Source organism: Zonotrichia leucophrys, chromosome 2, assembly GCF_028769735.1.
Source record: "Zonotrichia leucophrys gambelii isolate GWCS_2022_RI chromosome 2, RI_Zleu_2.0, whole genome shotgun sequence".
NCBI classification, from domain to species: domain Eukaryota; kingdom Metazoa; phylum Chordata; class Aves; order Passeriformes; family Passerellidae; genus Zonotrichia; species Zonotrichia leucophrys.
Window position 1 is genome coordinate 70931139 of NC_088171.1, and position 19462 is coordinate 70950600.

The 19462-nt window shown below is 39.4% G+C and overlaps 1 protein-coding gene across 1 annotated transcript in view; it reads right to left on the reverse strand.

Moving 5' to 3' along the window:
• The window catches only part of PHLPP1 (PH domain and leucine rich repeat protein phosphatase 1), a 136577-nt gene that overhangs the window by 31706 nt on the left and 85409 nt on the right, over positions 1 to 19462 (reverse strand). The window contains exons 4-7 of the mRNA XM_064705418.1: positions 12899 to 13065; positions 3014 to 3160; positions 2257 to 2487; positions 1082 to 1284 (exon numbers count right to left, since the gene is read on the reverse strand). Coding sequence (XP_064561488.1) covers positions 1082 to 1284; positions 2257 to 2487; positions 3014 to 3160; positions 12899 to 13065 — 748 coding nt within the window. The remainder of the gene's footprint in view (positions 1 to 1081; positions 1285 to 2256; positions 2488 to 3013; positions 3161 to 12898; positions 13066 to 19462) is intronic.

Below are 19462 nucleotides of genomic sequence, written 5' to 3' on the forward strand. Positions count from 1 at the left end.
CCCAGTTGCAGGCAGATCTTTTATAACACAACTAGAGCTAGTAATGTTATTATTGAAGCAACCAAAATATAGCTCATGTCTTAAGGTTTCAGGTAGCTAGTGCTTAGTGCTAAGTTAAAAAACACCCCAAAACCCAAACAGACATTTATTTGAGCCTACAGAAAAATCAGCTGAAGTGCAACTGTAACAAGCAGTTTCTTTGGGAAATGAGATGAAAACAAGGTGGGAGAGGGTAATGAGAGGGCAAGCCAGGAGGAACAGCAAGACCAAATAGTCAGTTGGTTGCAAGACATGGGTTGACTTGGATTCTCAGCCCACATTGAACAGCACATGCTCAGATTATGTTAACTTTTCTCAGCTACAAAGATCCTGGCATGAATACTTAATGAAGGCACAGGCTTAGATATTGCTAAGATGACAGCCTTTTAAAGGCAGTTCAGACTGCTCATCAAATGCAGAGTTCTCCTACTTTGCATTTTCTTTATTCTACACTGTACTACTCTAAATGATAAAAATTGTGGTGCAAACGGAGTATTTTAAGTAACAGCAGTTTCCAGAGACAGATCAAACAGATCCTGTTCATGAAACACAGCAGTCATGCAACTGCATATGCACAAGGCTGCATTATTATTATCAAATACAAGGAAATGAAGTTACCATTATGAATTTCAGACCTTTCTGGACAGGCTAAGCAGCTAGAGGGAGGAGCAAAAATTTACAGTTTTGGGTTGTCTCCCAAATGGCCACTTGTTCGAACTTTCTCAGTGCAGAGAAAAGCAGTAAATTCCTACTGGTTTTAGTAGAGCAACACATCAATGCAACCAAAATAAGTGGCAAATTCAAGAACCCTCCCTACTGACACAGAGAAGAATTTCTAAGATTTTCACAGTTCTTAGACCTCCAAATCGTATTTTTATTAGGAAATCACTTCCAAAGCCCAGAACTGCCAGTAGCATTACACAGCACATGTGAAACCCTTTTATCTAGGACTGTGTCAAGAACCCCCTGACTATGTGCACTACACTCCAGAAGCATCTCACAGAGAGCCAGGTACAATGGCAGTACCACAGCTGGCACTCACCATTGCAGGAGGCATACAGAGCTTTGAGGAAATAGCCACTGATTTTGAGGGTCACCAGCTGATTCCGCTCACAGTGCAACACTTCCACATTGTTAAAAACTGTCGCGTCCAGCTCCCCAAGTTTGTTGTCTCGCAGATCCAGTTGGGTCACATGATGCAGAAAATCTATTTCCTCGGCCTCCAATCTCCTAATTGAATTCAATCTTGCAGACAAAAAAAGGAGATGAGTTGTAGTTAGAAGGCATGCTCCTGATGACAAGCCATTGCTTGCTCTACAATCAATCAGCTGCACTGGATAAAACTAGCATGCTTTCAGGTTCTGATCAAGGTTGGTTTTTAATATTTTCCCCTTTGTTATGTTACGGTTTTAATCCTTTGAAAAGCAAGATAGCTGTGCTCTGTAGCTTTATCCCTCATGACAAAAGAATGATGACACCAAGCTCCTTTCTAAACTACTTTGAAAAGTACTGATGAAAAGCTCTGCAAAAAGCTAAACGTTACTGTGCCTATAAAAATAAAAGATGATCTGGCTGTTATTTGTGCCCAGTAGAAAAATTCTGCAATCAGCTGGTCCAGGCTCTGAATTGAGCCTTGACCAGCTGATTGCAGAATTTTTCTTTCCCAAAGACCATAATAAGAGAGAACCACCTCCTACCAGAGCCATTTGTAATAAGGATATCTTTGTACTCCTCTGAGGGTATCAATAAAATAACATTACTCATGGTGGACAAGGCCTTCTAACACACCAAGAAATATTAAAATATCTGGTTTTGCCCTTTCACCTTCAATGCCCTTTTCCTCACCTCACAAATCTGTAAGATTTCAGATAGAAGCTTTTTGGGCCAGGGACTATCAGGTCTATTGCATTAACACTGCAACAACACAAACTGCAGGAATCACAAACGCCCTAGGCTCTGTTTTGTTTGATCCTTAGGTGCAAACATTCATTTCCCCTAAAACTCATTTCATATTGATTCCCCTAAATGCTCCAACTTCCTCCAAGAAGAGTGCTAAGTCACGGCAAGTGCTGGGAGTTACATAACACCACCAGAAACACGGTTCAGTGGACAAACACAAGAGAGTTATACCCAGAGGCAATTCTGACAGCCAAGGAGAAGCCACTTCAACACAAATAATTTAGGCTCACTAATTCTTCCCCTTTTCTGAATACCTACCTTAGATCCACGTGCTTAATATGAGGCATCCTTTTTAACACCTGTAGGTTCAGGGTATCCATGCAGTTTCCTGACATACAGAGCTTATCCATGGCAGTCAGCTTCTCCAGCACTCCAGGAATGTCAGTGAACTCATTGAAGGACAGACTCACATAGCTGAGTTGATGAATATGCTCCAATTCATCGGGAAGGGACTGGAGAAAGTTGCCATCCAGTAAAACTGTCTGCAAGCTATTAGAAGAGGGGAAGGGAGAGTGAAGAAAATGAGTGACCTGTTAAATCCCATTTCCTTCCTATAAACACACAAATCTGCTGCACTTACAGTGACATACAATATACAAAAGGGCAGCAGAAAAAAAATGCTAATGAATAATGCTGTAACATCTGCTACAGAAGATATTCACCAAATAATTAAAAGCTTTGGCAACTATGAAGTGTAGGCTGTTAGACAGTTCTTTCTCCAGAACTACAACTTGTATAACAGCTGAAGAACATAAACAAGAAGGGTTAAAAGATTTCCTTCACCGTGAAGGTGACCCTTGTGTCAAATGCTAGAGACTGGAAGAGCTCTGAGGCACACAGTGTGCTTTCCCTCCATCCACAATTGCTTCCATATGGATCTACAAGCCAGTCTGCTCTGACAGAACCCTGCAAGTTTAAACTGTTTCTCATAGCAGGAGTATGCAGAGTCATGAAACTGCTTGTTGCCTTTGTTGCTGTCACGCTGTGCATGTGAAAGTTCTAAGAAAGTACTTGCTTGTGCATTTCTCCTACAGCTGCTGGAATGCTTCTGAGGCCATTGCAGGACACGTTGAGTTCAGACAGGGTTGGGATACTGCAGACTGCCAGGGGGAAGTCTCCTAAATTATTATTCGAAAGGTTAAGGCTCTTCAATTTGGTGAATCTAAAATAAGATAAGAAAAAATAAAGGAAACAAATCAGTAATCGACACTAAGTTGCCTCACAATGATTAATATAAGGCAAGTTTGATTATCTACATACAAATCACATGCATTTTTAATTTATATGCTCAGAGCAACCAGGGAAATGACCAGACACTCAAATTCAACACCACCTGTAAGAGTTCACTCATGTTAAGCTGACAAAGAGGAACAGACCCTCCTGAACAACACATTAAATGCGTTTTCCAATGAGTGTAACGAACAAAAAATCCCTTGCCATCCTTATATATTTCACTTCCGTGGCATCCCACCCTGTACTAAAGCATTGCTATTTTCCTGAACCCATTTTTTGGTAGTAAAACTACCACAAGGGTAGTTTTACTACCAAAGGTGCAGGAAATTCTCAGACTATTTGAACACTTATTTTTTGTGGTGCTGCTGACCTGTGTACTCAGGACCATTCATGTTTGCCTTCCAAACAAAAATTCTCATTAGAATAGACTGTTTGGAATACAAGTGGGAAATGTGCTGAATTAAAACAGAATTTAGCACAGCTTCTGTAGTGACAGAGGCAAAATTTTGCCCTTGACATGTCACGGAACTCTTAAAGCTCCTTGGTTTATGACACCAGCCAAAAAGAAAGCAACTTGCATGAGTTTGCCTTACTAAAAATGACCAAAATCATTTAAACAAAAAACCCAAGAAGGGGACAATCCAATTAGCCAGCCTGCATGTTCAGCAACATTATTATGGTTGCCTGACAACCACTGGGAGGTGTGCCTAAAGCCAAGTAAAAGGATGAATGAAAAGATCTGTGTCAAACTCCGATAGATGGGAGGAAGTTTCTTTTCTGGCACAGCTTATACCAGGACATTTTATCTGGACTTAATTTTCCCTTCATTAAGGATCAAGTCCTTTATTTGTGTGAGCAGACTTTTATATAACTTGGCAATGGAAGCAAAACTGCACCCATGAGTACTGCTGTTCCACATAGAAGTAATCTCCAGCAGCATGTGCCAATGTATCCACAGACTCTGCATCAGCCCATTCCTACCTCAGAGAACTCTGTTCTCCTCCAACTAGGAAACATGGAGAGCAAATGCATCAAGCATTAAAAGGTTAAAGAATTTTAATAACAGGTACTTCAGTGAGGGCAGGCTGTAAACTCATATAGCATTTACACAGGCTTGCAGCAAGCAAGGGAATGTTGTACTCTCTAGTGGTATTTTGGTGCAATGATGGCAGGAGAAAAACAGAGAAAAAATATTGCCAGAGTTATCACAAATTTTGAACACCCTGTGCCATGCTGGAGGCAGAAGAAGTTTGGAACAAAGTTAGATGGAGACTAAAGGAAATCTTGCAATCAAATTAGTGCTGCAGGGGAAAAAATGCTACTGTGCAGAAACGATGACTAGTCTATCTCTAAAGGCAGAACAATAAATTAAAAAGGAGGCAAAGGTAAGTTAGTAAGAGCTGCTAGCCAGAAAAATAAATATGCACACTTTAAACACTATACCTTCATACTCCTCTATTTTGAGAGAAAGGACTAAAAATCTTGAACCTAGAACTAAGACACATAATCCTGCATTTATCTTGAAGATAAGTGTAGATTCAGGGCACAGATATACTGCCTTGAAATTTGGGGTGTTTCTGTGGTGGAACAGCTGTCCCACATCATCCTCAGATTTAGCTGTAAATAAAAACAAGAGTGCTCCAAGCACTGGACTCTGAGCCTTTAGAATATTTTCTCCCATTTCAGCAAGTACAAAAAAAGTAAAAACGTGAAGATTAAGTCAAAATAACTCAGCTGCTGGAGAAACATCAAAATGTAACCTTTCCAATTTTCAAGCCAACCATGAAAAAAGAATTAACTCATTTAACAACCACAGCAAGGCTACAGCCTTTATCTGTGCCACTCTGTAGTCTCAAAAGGATAGTCTCAGGGCTTTTGTCCACTAAAGAATCCACTAGAAGATCCCAAACACAATCTTGAGATAAAATTACAGAAGATCAAACTAAAAGAGCACAGAGGACTGGGGCAGCAGTGGTAAAGGAAGCTAAGAAAAACAGTAAATCCAGTGTCATGTTCAGCTTCAAGGCTTTCTGCATACATTCTTGTGCATAACTGCCCTAGGTCGAAGAGGAGGAGAGGAAAAAAGCTCCCCCTACCCAACATATCTGGATTACATCTCTCCTACTCTAATCTGTGTTGTACTGTGTGCTTATTAAAAGTCTTTGGTGAATAATCTAACTAGGCAGGAAACAAACTGAACTGGTTAACAGGTCTACGTAGTGCATCCGTGAGAATGAATAGTACATCCAGTATTGGATACACTCATACAAAATGCACAAAACGTACATCAAAAAATACACAAATGCAAGTTCATTGTTGAATCACATTTACAGAAACACTGAAAGATGGATACCATAGTCTTAGTTACAGTTAAGACACTAATTTAAGACATCTGGCCGGAAAGATGTATTTTGCTCCCCCATTGCAAGCATGTTAATTTAGAAAATGCTAAAGTAATATTTCTTCCCATGGAGCATTGTCAAGTGCAGAACATTACTGAGCCAAACTAGCAGGCATTTGCTCAAAATTAAGATCTAAGTCTACCTCTCATCTTTGGCTACTCACTTCACACTTATGCACATCACAAGCATCACTTCCATTATGGAGCACTGTCACGCTGCACATTTAAAATGTTGCATTGTTTGTAGTGCTTCTTATATCTACACAGATTTACAGTCAGTCACACCAGTATCACTTGTATATCACATAAATAAGGTAGGAGGGAAATATTCTAAAGACTCCAGATTTCTGTTGCAGCTGAGTTTGCAAAGTATCAGGCTTCCAACAGATTTTACAGAGCAACATCTTTGCTGTTTTCTCACACCCAAATCTTCACTCTTATCAGAAGCAGGCACATAGATCAATGCTGCCCACATGGCATTGCAAGAAAGAAAAAAAGGCACATTGCTTGTTTGAGGCATGACAGTGTAATAACCTCACATCAAGTCCATACATATGTTTTTTGTCCTTCTTCCATGGTTCCAGACTTTGCTATATCTTAGTAAAAGTCAACCTGAATGAAGAACAGCATCTCTCAATACACTATGCTCAGTTAGCTTACTGAGCTTTTTATTGTAATGGCCAACACATAAACACTCACTTTGCTGAACAAAAATAGCCCTACTTTTAGCTAGAGCAAAATGTTGACATGTCAACCCTTGGATTTAAACATGCAGTATGACTGAACACTAATTGCCCTAATTGAGTCAAAAACTGCCCACTTATTTAATCCTGAAGCTGCCACTTCAGGAAGGGCTTTAGTTTGACATATGAAAAATAAAGAGAGGGACTAAAAAGAGAAGTTTGTATCATGGCAGAGCAATGAACTGACATGCGAATTTTAAATTCAGCTCTACCTGGTGTGAACAGCAGAGGAATTTCCATTACACAGTACAGCATTTGTGTTCCACTATGTCTGGGGCAAGGGGAATAGTGTATTCCAAATGGTAGTCATTGAAATTCAGCCATAACAGGCCCATCTGACAAAACTGGTCTTGTCCTACTCTTACAAAAACAATTAAAAAGCAGTATTTTACTACACCTGCAAGGGAAGGCATGGCTTAATAAAGAACTCAATCTAAGGAAAGCAATCACCTTCCCAAACCTCTTTCCAGAACCTGGGCTCTCATGACTGTCCTGTGGTTACAGTTCAGTAACATTTTCAAGCATCAACGTCGGTGTCCCTCATTCTCAGCACCATGTCTGAGCAGAACAATGGTGTTTGCCTTGCAGTCCTGTGACAACTTTTAGAACCAAACTAAAACTTGCCACCTTCTTGAACACCTGCTACTGTGGCCACTTACTTAAGCACGAAGAGAATTTCCCTAAAATTCTGCTATGGCAATTTCCTCCTTGGAAATAAAAGGTGCAAATTACTTTCCTTCTGCAGTTGTGTTGGATTGCCCTCCATGGCCTTACTGCCTAAGGGAGTTGCCAGCCTAGTGCCAGAAATACTGTGATAGCATTCCCTTTCCAGAAAGGTGCCATTGCAAAAGCCTTAAATTAGTAATATAATTCAAATGACGTTGAGTTAATATAGTTAAGTCAAACTCAGACTAACTCCAAACTTAACAACAATAAAGTTTTTATTATATTACATGGTTGGTAAGAGTACCATGAAGACAAGAAAACCAAGTGCACAGTTCTGTTAGTGGAAATAACTTGAACCTACACTACTACACGGTGCAGTTCTCAGGTTCTGCACATACCTACCACACACTGCTTCATATGGGGAGGGAGACTGACCTCTGAGGAAGGACAAAATTCTTAGGAAAAAGTAGTGAAAATATATTCACTTCCTCCTTTTTGGAAATTTATAATGGAAATACAAAAGCATCAACTAGGGGTGGACTTCCAAACTGAAACATGTTTAACTACACGAAAAGAAACCCTTTACTTTGGAAGCCATATCCAAAAAAACTAGACAAGTAAATTGGAGACTAGACAAGTAAATTGGATTCCATGTATATGTTCATTTGTTGAAACATTACTTGGAAGAGAGACTGCTGTACTTAGCCTTACAGTTCACTAAAGTGAATCCAACTAATCCAAATGCAAATTCGACTTTTAGACTACACTGTTTTAAAAGCATGTATCTCTTACTGCCATTTATTCTTCTCATACCACTATTAAGTTCACTGTTCCAATATAAAAAATAAAAATAAAAAAATTCAATGTGTTTCAGGCATAAAGCCAATTTTGCAATTGTCCCCACTTAGTCATTGGCAGAGACTTAATTTTATGATTTAATTTTTCTTTAATTAAATATCACTGATTTTTGCTGGGTGTTCACGAGGGCACTTTCTTGAGATCACAAAGATACACAGGAGTTAAGGAGAACACAGTAGTCATGAAGGCTTGGAAGGATGCAGTAACAAAAGCAAACTCTTTTTTCAATGTCTTTACAAGTTGGATAAAACAAAAGTAGTGAAGTTACATAAACAACAAAGTACAAGTGTCACTTTTACCATAACAAATATTTTTTTTAAAAAATTCCAAAGCTACATAGGTGAGAAAATAAGTGTAGCATTAAAATACAGCAAGCACTGGATGGGGTTTGTTACTCGGAGACCTCTGGTTGTCAATACCACACCAGCCTTTCTTCTCGCCCTGCTGCTTAGATAGCTGCACTTCAGTGTTTGACTTTAAGTGAAAGAGAAGAAATTATATAAAAGCAAGGTTTCCTCCTGTCCAAGACCAACAAAGTTGTGAGAAGCTCCCCACATCTTGACACACCATGGAACAAGCAAAGTTAGCATGCTCCACATACTAGGATTCATTTGAATATCAAAAAAAACCCACCCCAAACCCAAACCACAACCCCCCCGCAAAAAAAACCCCAACAACCCACCTCCAAAAACAAAACAAAAAACAAGCAGACAAAAAAAACTCAAAAAGAAAACCACCCAAACCCCATAAACAACAACAAGAAAACAAAGGGAAAAAACCAAACACCTCAAAACCCAAACATACACCCCCCAAAATGAAGGGGGGGGGGAAAGAGAAAGCTCAAATCTTTTCCAGTGCCCCTGTGAGGCTGACAAAGGGGGAGTTTTATAGTTGCCATTCATTAAACCATCCAGCTTTCTCCAGTAACCTCAGTTTCATACCCTGACAGCAATAACCACAAGGAGTACCTCAAGGCACTTTGAGGCCAACCAAGTGGCAGGCTGGAGCCCTTCCTCCCTGCTCCTCTAGGCACAAGCTAAGATCCAGCTGCATCTCACACTGACTTCAGGCAACCTTGCCTGCTGGGTTCATACCAGACAGGTCTGCAATACTGGTTCCCCCTTGCTTCCAAGTGTTCTCTGAACAAAGATTGCATTTTAATTTACCTCCTTATTGCACAATGAATTTGTAAGGACAGTTTAGTTTGAGTTCCCTGAAATCCTGGGTTTTCAGATAAAAATTGGAAGTTGCAAGGGATTTCAGAAACACTTGCATCAGTAATTCAGAGTGCTCTAGTCTTCTCATAACCTAGAGATCCATCTTCAAATTTCTGTCACTAGTCCCAAAGAGTTTCACCAGAGATGCCACAGATGGCAGTGATTTCTATAAGGGGTCTGGGAGAAAAATGACACCAACTCATCTTAAGATAAAAAATCTATATCATCACTGTTAACAATTAACAACCACAATCAGAATAATAATTAATTATTTCGATAAAACTGGCAAGCATAATTTTGTTTTTAAAGCAACTTTTGTGTTTTATCTATTTTTAAAGCAATTTGTAGTGTCTTACTACATCTCCCTTTTCTTTTTCTTAATTTTCTTTTAAATCTGCAACAGTCATATCTTTAAAATCCACATACTGATAACTTACTTTTCAATATAAGCAAGAAAATAATATTCTTGATGCCAACCACTTTTTCCAACAACACCAACTGAAACAATTACTTATAAAGATGAAGTGTTCTCAGTCCAGTGAAGTAGAGCAACAGCAAATAAAGACTATGGTCTATTCTTGTGCCTCATCTCAGAGCAACAGTACTCTGCAAAATTAGCAAGCCTGTACTCTTCTTAGCATTTCAACCAGGGAATCTCCTCTCTTCTCCAAAAGAGAAACAGCCTTTCCTTTAGTTTTAGAAAAAATTCTGTGAGGGAGAACAAGTAGCATCACTTGTTACTTTTTTCAGTACAGATGAATTTTCAGATGGCTTACTTGTACATATAGCATGAAATATGTATTCCCTGATAAGTAGGAAAAACAATAGAGGTTGCTGCATTCACCTTTCAATATTCAGAGTGTTCAGTTATGGAAGTTCACAGCTGCAGAGCACCTACAGCAACAAAAGGGGGTTGAGTGGACAGTAAAGCAAGTAGAAGTGCAGTTACTGGGAAAACTTACATCTACATCTTTCTACACCTTCAGATGTCAGGTACTAATCAGGACTAAACATTTTATTCATAAATGCAACAAATGGTATTATTTTAATAACTGAAAGAAGCAACTGTGCAGACAAAAATAGGAATTCCTTTTTTCCTAATACATTCCTGACTGTACCTGCCATGACAGTGCACTAGTCAGCACATCATTACTATGACCCAGCTGCTTGCAAGTCAATTCAGTGGGTGGCTGAAAAGTTGGTATTTTATTGTGTCTGACACATTTGTTCTGAAATCCAGCATTCATTAAATTACCACCCAAAGTGATTTATTAAGAGGAACTGCAGCACCAAGAACTGCTTATAGTAAGAGTAATTTTCTTAGACTGCCTTGCTAACCAAGTTTTACTTTAAAATTGTACTGGGAAGGGTAGGTATGTAAATGCCAATGTGTTTTGTTCAAAACATCCAAGCACATGGCTATTTTGGAGCCTTAAATACTTGTAGGCTTGATTCAGTGGTGCTGTGCCTCATGTGCAGCTCCAATTTAGCAATTGAGAATTTTGTAGAAAAGCCAACAGCACCAAATCAGAGCAGCAGAGATTTTGAACTTGTTTTCCTGTGATTTGAAAGAACACGGTGAACAGAAAAAGACTTTGGTTTATTCAGTGAAGTTTTACCTTGTGCAACCCCTATAAATCTGAAAATGGTTTTATGGAATTAGTTTAAAAAGAAAAAATAGATCAATCAGATGTGTGTTCACAGGAACAACGAGCTTCACTTTACACCTGTTTTGATACTGGGTTTCACTAACGATTTCAAAACGTGTGGTGCTCTCTTCTTTCTAGATATTTGTGTGTTTACTCACTAGAGAAAAGCAGACTTGCTAGCAGTCAAGCTGGCTCAAAGCTTCTGGGGAACACAAGTACAACTCGAGTTTTCCCACCCAAAGGAGAAGTCAGTTCTGTGTTTCTTACGGCAGGAAGGAGAATGGTTTGGGAGCACACTCCAGGGTCAGGCTCATGCTTTTGCTGCAGTATGGAGGCAAAAGGCAACCAGCAGAGCATGGCTTTTCCGAACCCTCAGTGGGAACTGCCGCTACTTCACAGAGCCCTTCCCACTGGCACAGCAATGGAAACAGTGGCAACAGCTTCCTCCAGCCACTCACTGTCTGGGCGATCCCACCGGCCCTGGGTGAAGGTAAGGCTGGAGGACATCAAGCAGACAAAGGGAAACATCAAAGGGAAACATCAAGGGCAGGAGTTTCTGATGCACCAACTCAGATACACCAAAACAGTGCTCTGTAACCTAATTTTTTTTTCTCCAGAAGTTCCCAGATCTGCCTTGTGCCTTTTTGACAAGCTCAAAGCAATGGAAGCAGAGCAGAATATTACTTGCTTACTGAATAGGGCCAGCTCACAGAAGAATGAGAGACAATCTGTTTTGCACCACCTCAGGTATATACCACTTCTCCAGATTCTCCTCATCTCAGAAAACAGAAGTATATATTGTCATCTGAACTCTTTCACTCTTTTATGTTCAGCCTCATGTTAGTATGAAAAAATTTAATGGTTTGTTAACCACCAGCAAGACTCATCAGTTGTTCCTACAACTGCAATATCAAAAGAACATTAAACAGAGAATGACCATTGCCTATTACATTAATTATCAATGCTTTCTAATCCCAAACAGAATTATTGCAGGTACACGGACAAATCCGAACCTATTGCAAACAGAAATTCACTGTAGGTACATGGACAAAGCATAACCAATTACACTTTCTGATACTTAAAAAGGAAAAAAATTGTAAGAAGTCGTTAAAATAAGAGACACTGATTATTTGTCCATGTTCATCGCTAGCTTATGCTTAAATCCCACTTGTTATCTGGACACCTATGCTGACATTCACAGTCCAGTCAGAATTTCTCTCCAGACTGTGCTCATAAGGTCTTGGAATAGCTGCCTGCTTTGTTTGTGAAGCAGACTTGCTGGGTTCATTCATCTTTCATTATGCCAGATTTTTTGTTTTTCCAAAATGAAATTGGAATGATATAAAAATACAACAGCCTGCATAATCCATCTTGTACTTTTCAGTTGTTTTTCAAAGAGGAAGAGATTTAGAAATGTGGTTTAAAACATTTTGTTTGAACAGGACCATCCACAAATACAATCCTGAGGTACTTTGCAATTCACTTACCACTGAAATTAAAATCACAGCTTTATATTCAGTATGGGAACATTCATCTTTGTGAACACAGAAAGGCTGCTGATTCCACAGAACACATACATTAAACCATTCAGAGCACCAATCCTGCTGCTGTCTACCCATTTGTTACACTCTTGGATGAGCTGCAGTGGAAAGAACTGGAAGGTCACAGATACTAAGAAAGAAAAATAGGACTGAGCAGAGTAGAAGGAAGACAGGAACCAGACTGAATTTATGAAATCAGGGCTTCCTTTGCTTGGGGGGGCTAACAGAAAACTTCTTCCCTTGGTCACATGCAGTACTGCTCCTACGTAGAATGGCTGCCTTTGATGGGCAGCTCACCAACTCATACTCACTCACACGAGTCAAAGGCTGAAGAACTACAGTCTGGCCTCAGTAGGTACATAAAAATACATTATGAAAATTGCATTTTGAGCTGAAAATATCCTTCTATTTACACGAAAAACATGAAGTTTCTTATGAAAGGCAGTCTGTTTCTAACACACAAAGTTAACCAATTCCTGAAGCATTACAGTCAGGCCAATGTTCCACAAGAAGAGGTAGTAATTTTTAGGAAAGTTCCTGCAGATCATGTCTCCAAGGACAGAGGAAGAGTGCTAGAACCATACTACTTTACCTTTGTAATTCACTAAGTGCTCTACTTGTGGATGGGCTGGGGTTTAGCCTCAGGAAGTTCTGCTTTAAATTGAGATGAGTGAGGTCTTGGCTATAAAACAGGTTGGCAGGCAGGTGCTCCAGGCTGCAGCATGAAAGATCCACTGAGCTGATGCGTTGTGACGCAACCTGGAAGTCAAGTACAAAACCAATATATTAATACAGTAATTAAAAAAAAAAACCAAAACATTTCCTTCACTCCTACCAGCACATGATAAATCGTTTTTTAAGCACAGCAGAAGCCAGTGTTGGCATATACAGCTGATCTAACACAGTTTACATAATTGCTGCAAGTTATGCCATGATCTCTTCCTTGGCTTCAGTGCTTAAACCATGTGCACAGAGGACTAGCAGGAAGAAAAGAACAAAGGCTTGTCAAATTAATATGTGAAATGAATCTATTTTCTTTTATGAAGTTATGCAATACTTCACAACCAGAAAAAAATTACATGAGCTTTAGTTTAGACCTTTGGGTAGCACTGCCTCCTCCAAGTAAGCAGAAGTGAGAAGATAGCAGTCATCACCGCTGTCTTGGTTTCATATGTCCAAGATGATGATGAGTATTAAATGACAGAAGAAGAGTTATCCCATTTACACCTTACTGAAGAGAAAAAATAACCCAGCAGAGCAAAGCACCAAACACTCATTTCTTCTCAATGAATAGAAGACTGTTCAAAAGTGATAAAAAAATATGACAAAAACAAAACGGAGATTTGGAGGTTTAACACTGTTTTCCAGAAAGAGGAAGGTAAAACAAACACAATCTGCAGAGGCTAAAATAATACTATCACCTAGCACTATATATATATATATATATATAGCTAGTGTCATTCCACAGAGACCTATAGGAAACTTCTTCAAGTGATGCCAATACTGCCCCTTTCCATATCTCTAGGATACACCTCGGTGAACTACATCTTCCTGTTTTACTTATTTACTAAACTTTACTAAAAATAAATAAAATATCACCAGCAAAATCAAAAACAAACACAACCTGCAATGTAGAATGCTTATATTTTCTGTCCTCCACCACTGAAAATGTTCTTTCACAAAGTAGCATCACAGACATGCTACATGGCAAAGCACCACCACACAGTAACGCAAGGCAGTGGGGACAGTGGGCAAGGAAGAGGAGCCAAATGCTAGAAGAAGGAGAGGCATTTTTGGAGCAGGCATGGCTCGACCCAAGGAAGAGAAGCAAACAACTTCACCACCATTTTAGATTTCTGGGACCACACCAGCAGTGCTCAAATAGTTATGGTGTTCTGTCAGCTGCTCATACCAAAAGCAGCTATTGTTTCACTGGCCTTTTATGCTGGGATTCTGGAGGTACAAATACCATATCTAAGGGGCAAAAAGAGAAAAAGACCCAACAACTCCTCATCAATGCCCAGTGACATAAGAGCTTCTCAACTCTGATGAAAGCCACACCACTCAATCTTCTGGGCTGAGATAGAGCCCCTGCTACAAGGCACTCTGAAACTAAAGGCATCACGTGTTGAGGAGGTAGCTTGCCACTGATTTTTTTTTTTTTTCCTCTCAAATGCAAGGTGCACAGGCCTTAGGATAAGTGGCTGCTGTTATAAACACACATAACAGAGCCACAAGCTTCAAGGGGAACAGACACTGCAGTGTTTTTCTCCAACACAACCATTAATAATCCAGTCCTCCCACATCCATTAAAATGTGTGAAATTTGGTTACTCAATTAGTTCAGTCCTTTTGTTACTGTAGCTAGTATTTTTCTGCCCCTTGTAGTATGAGACAAGAATTATTCACAGGCTATACTGAGCAGTCATCTCCGAATGCTGGGTATTCAGTCTGTTTATGCCCAGTTCTGTACAGTTCTGATCACACTGCTGACACCCGTTAAATTAAAAAGGAGGAATGTTTGATTTCAGGTGTAACACCTGCATACACTGTTGCTCCAACTACTTGTTTGGAATGTGATATGAACAGCAATAAGCAATCCAGCAGCACTTAGTAAGGCTCATTACTCTAAAAATATCTCAAGAACCAGAAATGGTAACTCTGAGTGGGAATCATGATAATGCAGCCAAACAAAATCAAATATACAAATTCTACTGTTGCCCAAAAAAAGGATGCAGATCCTTTCTTAAAACTGTCAAATCCTGAGAAATAAATCTAGTTAAAAGTAATTTTGTTTTTACAGGTTGTATGTGTTGGTTATTTTTTGTTTGACTTTTTTTTAAAGGGAACACTTTATTATACAAAGCATTTAATTAATATTTTCATGCAATTGACAAATATTGAATGATGCTTCTACCAGAGAGATAACTGTAAAACATAAAACCATTATTATAAAAGGTCTAAGTTCTGGAATCAACTGTAATTTTATCAAAGTCTTTCTGTTACCAAGCAGTACTCTAAGAATCAACTCCCAAATTATTACAAGGAAGGCTCATATAAACACACAGTTATTCTCACAGGCAGGGATAAAATTTCTCTTTCGATTGCTCAAAACTGTGCTATAACAAATTCCTACAGAATAGAACAACAAGGTGAAAAAAAAAAAAGAAGAGTAACAAAGGAGAATATAATTGTAATACTTTCTTTCTTTGACCAGAAATTTTCATCAGTTGAATATCAAAATTCTGAAATCATGTTATTCTGAAATCAATCAATCAATCTTGCAATTGTCTACAATTGACTTGAAAATAGCAAGACTGCACATGCTTGAGTTTGCTATTGTTTATTAAAAGCAAAGACTTTTTTTCCTAAAAGATGATGCAGTTCTTTAATAAAGCACTGTGTTTTCCTGACTCACTCTGGAGAATCACTGCAGAGATAAGCTGATAAAAGGTGGGAAAATGCTGAGTAGGATATCCTTCACACTCAAAGAATAAAATGCATCTGGAAAAAAGGACATTATCTTTAGAAAGTCATGCTTCCACTGGAAGAAAACAAAACAAAAAAATTCCACTGTAAATAAATATCCCATCAAGTTATCTGGGTTGTGTTCAACACATCCATGCTCCTACAAAAATTGTGAAGAGAGTTGTTGTGATAGCACTGCAAGAGGGAAAGGCTTTCTGGATACACAGGGAACTTGCATTAAGTGCCTGCTATGGTTTGTTTGGTGTTTTCTTGTGGAAAACTCTTAAGTATAGCTGTTGGATATGCTATATGTACATATAAAAAAATAAAACCATAAGCAGCACAATTCAAAACTCCACACGCAGAAGCTGCCATGGCCCAAACCAATCCCTCTCAAATGTCTTCTCATCATATCCCAAACTGCACAGACCCCTCAACTTGTGTCACATGAAACCACTGCTGCATTTCCAGCCCCAAGAGCACTGAGGAAATGGCTGGGGCAATGACCTTCTCAGAAGATGGTACATCACCAGCTCTCAATGACAGGAGCTACAGCAAGGAGCTGCAGAGTCAAGGCTTGTCTCTGCAAGACATGCAGCATTTGACACCCTTGCAGCTCAAACACAAAGCAAGACCTCACACTTCTTTGAAGTCTGTTTTTCAGCAGGGATATTTAATCATCAAAAAATATGAATAAAAACTATGAAATATGCTGCTTTCTCCATTCCCTGGATATGATTTTTAAATACTTCACAGTCTGTCATTGTGTTGCAATGTCCCCCACTCTAATACCAGAAGAGTAGTAATGGGATAAGGCCACACTGAACTTTGTACATCAAACCACAAAGTCCAAGGGAAGATTTTTTTTTTCCAGCTCCTGCTGCAACCTCAGTTATGCATCCTAGGTCCACACTGTTCTATCTTTTTTCAGTCTTCAGATGAATACAGCAAACTAACTGTAGTTTTGAAGAAGTGATACACAACATAGCACATGTACTACAAAAAGCCATTGGTCTACCCACTGCAAACACCAGAAACCCATAACTGCGCTTTCCATTTTCCCAGCAGCAACAAAATGCAGATTTGTTCTAGAAATACCACCACAAATAATGCTGTTGCAGAGTGCTCTCCCTCCCTTGGGCAGTATGTCTTCTGCTCCTCCCCACCTGAGAGTTGCACACATGCCAAAGAAACAGGAGTCTCCCTAATATGAAAACTCACTTTTACACGTGTTACTTGTGCCACAATACAAATAAAAACAACTATTCCAAAAAGCAAGCAGTACCTCTGATGCCTAAATTCCATGCAACATTTCAAATAGAAATTTGCCAAAGTGTTCTGATTTTATTTTTTTCTTTACTTATTATTTTTAGAAAGGAAACAGTATTCCAAGACCTGTGAAAATACAGTATTTCACTGTAAAGCTGCTGGCAACAAAAATACAGAAAAACACTTGCATCAACCCATATTCTTGTTGCTTTTTACTACACAGGGCTGAAAAACCACTTTGCTTTGTCCATCAGCATAATGACACCTCTGTCACTGAGCTATGCAACAAGACTGATTATGGTCTTTGTTTTAAAGCCTTGGCTATACTACAAAAATGATCTGTTGCTGACAATGGATGTCAGCAATGGGCACAGCTGAACCCAGCTGTATGGACAAACACAAGTCTTGTTTACACAAGGACATCTTTTGGTGTGACCTGTGGTGTGAATTTAGACCAATGTAATTATGTCTTTTTCCTGTTTGCCCTCATCCCATTACCTATAGTTCTATTCAGATAAGAAATTACTGCTTAGGACTTCAACAGAAGACAAAATAGCAAAACAGCCCACACTTTAGAGGCAGCCAAATTCCCAGTCTGTTTGAACTGAGTTGACAGTGTTAAATTATACTTGCTGTAGACATGCAATACAAAGGCAGTTTAATTTTTCTCCTTTAGGATTTGTTTTTAAACAGTTTGATAATCATCACATCCCACCGAGGCTGGCATAAGCCTTAACTAAACAGTGATACATTGTCTTGAAATACCTAAACTAACTTTGAGTAAACAGGTTCTCCTCACCTCACAACTAACCTTGCTTCAAATCCTAATCCTCCTTTCTATTCAAACATCAAAGCCCTGCTCAGCAGAGAGGCTCCCTCCATGGAGCTGAAGCCCACAGCCAGGAAGCACATTGGTGCCCTCAGCCACAGCCAAGAGCTGAGGAACTCCTTAGCCTGGTAAACAACCTAATGCCAGAAAACTTAATGAAGGGGAGGAGGGAAAAAAACCTTCTGCTTTACAGCCATGTATTTTCATTTTTAAATAACAACTGTTAAAATGGGTGCAGCCCAAGGGTAAAAGGGTACTGGCTTTTCTGGCATCTCCTTTTTGTTTTCTTTCAAGTGTTAAATTAGATACAGGCCAACTCAAGCTAAGGGCCTCCCACAGAAAATAAAACACCCAGCAAAGGGTTTTTTTGAAAGCTGTCACTCAGATCCACAAACCCAACAGGCACCACCACAGGTCAGAGCAGTAATTCCCTACTAAGAGCAGGGCAGATGTACATGCCAGTGTGGCAGCACTCACAGGGCATTCTTGCCCCAGCTCTCCTGTGCAGGTGAAGCAGCCAAAAGCCTCCAGTACAAACACCTCATGCCAGCAAGACTCGGGGGAACAAAAATAATTTAAACTTGTCACTTCTCTGCTCTCCTTATCTCTGTACAAAGTTTTATAAATAGACAGGTCACTTCTACTTTTGGCCCTTGTACAAACCTCTAACAACTGAAAACAGCATTAGCAAATATGTGTGGGGAGGGGGAAATGTGAAGGGGATTAACCAGAAGTTGGGCTCCCTTACTTTTCATGACAGGAGACCAGAAAAAAATCATAGATGTGAAAGCCAGTGTCCCAAGTTTAGCATAAAGATCTTGAGAGCAAGAATTTGACAAAAAAGGTGACATTCATCATCTGTTATTCGGAAATTCTGGGTAATATCTGAAGTCATTACTAGAATATGAGTACTTTTGTTCCTCCTGGAGGAGAAGTAGTCTTCTTTTAGAGATAATATACTGGTATCCATATTACCCAGGGAATGGAAGCAACTCTGTACCTTGGTGGTAGTCACACTGGGATGCTCACACTAAGACTCCTGCAAGGACAAGGCTTAAGGTGTAACTTAGAGTTAAGTGACAGTAATTAGCTGTTGCATTAAGCTACCTCTAATTCAGACATGTGAATCTCCATTTGGTGGAGCAAGGAATATTAACATCCTTAGAACAGCTTGACTGAAAATAATTCATTTGTAAATACTGCCAAAGAGGTGACAGTCTAATAAAAATTAAGAAAAACCCCTTTTTCTTCTTACTATTCCTGTTAGATTTATTTATTTACAAAGACAAGCTGCTGTACTGCCAAGCACGCAGACTTTGCAATGAGCAGCCCTCCAGCAAGGACTTTCTTTCAGCATTTTTTCATTTCAGCATGGGAAAATCATGCAGCAGATCCTCATGGAGGCAATGCTAAAGCGCATACAAGACACTACGTGCAAATAATGCCTGATAGCATCAGGCAAGGGAAGATCAACCAATGTCATCCACCTGGACCTCTCTAAGGCCTTCAGCACAGTCCCACCACACAACATACTTATCTCCAAACCATGAAGACATGGACTTGAAGGGTGGACTATTTAGCAGATAAGGAA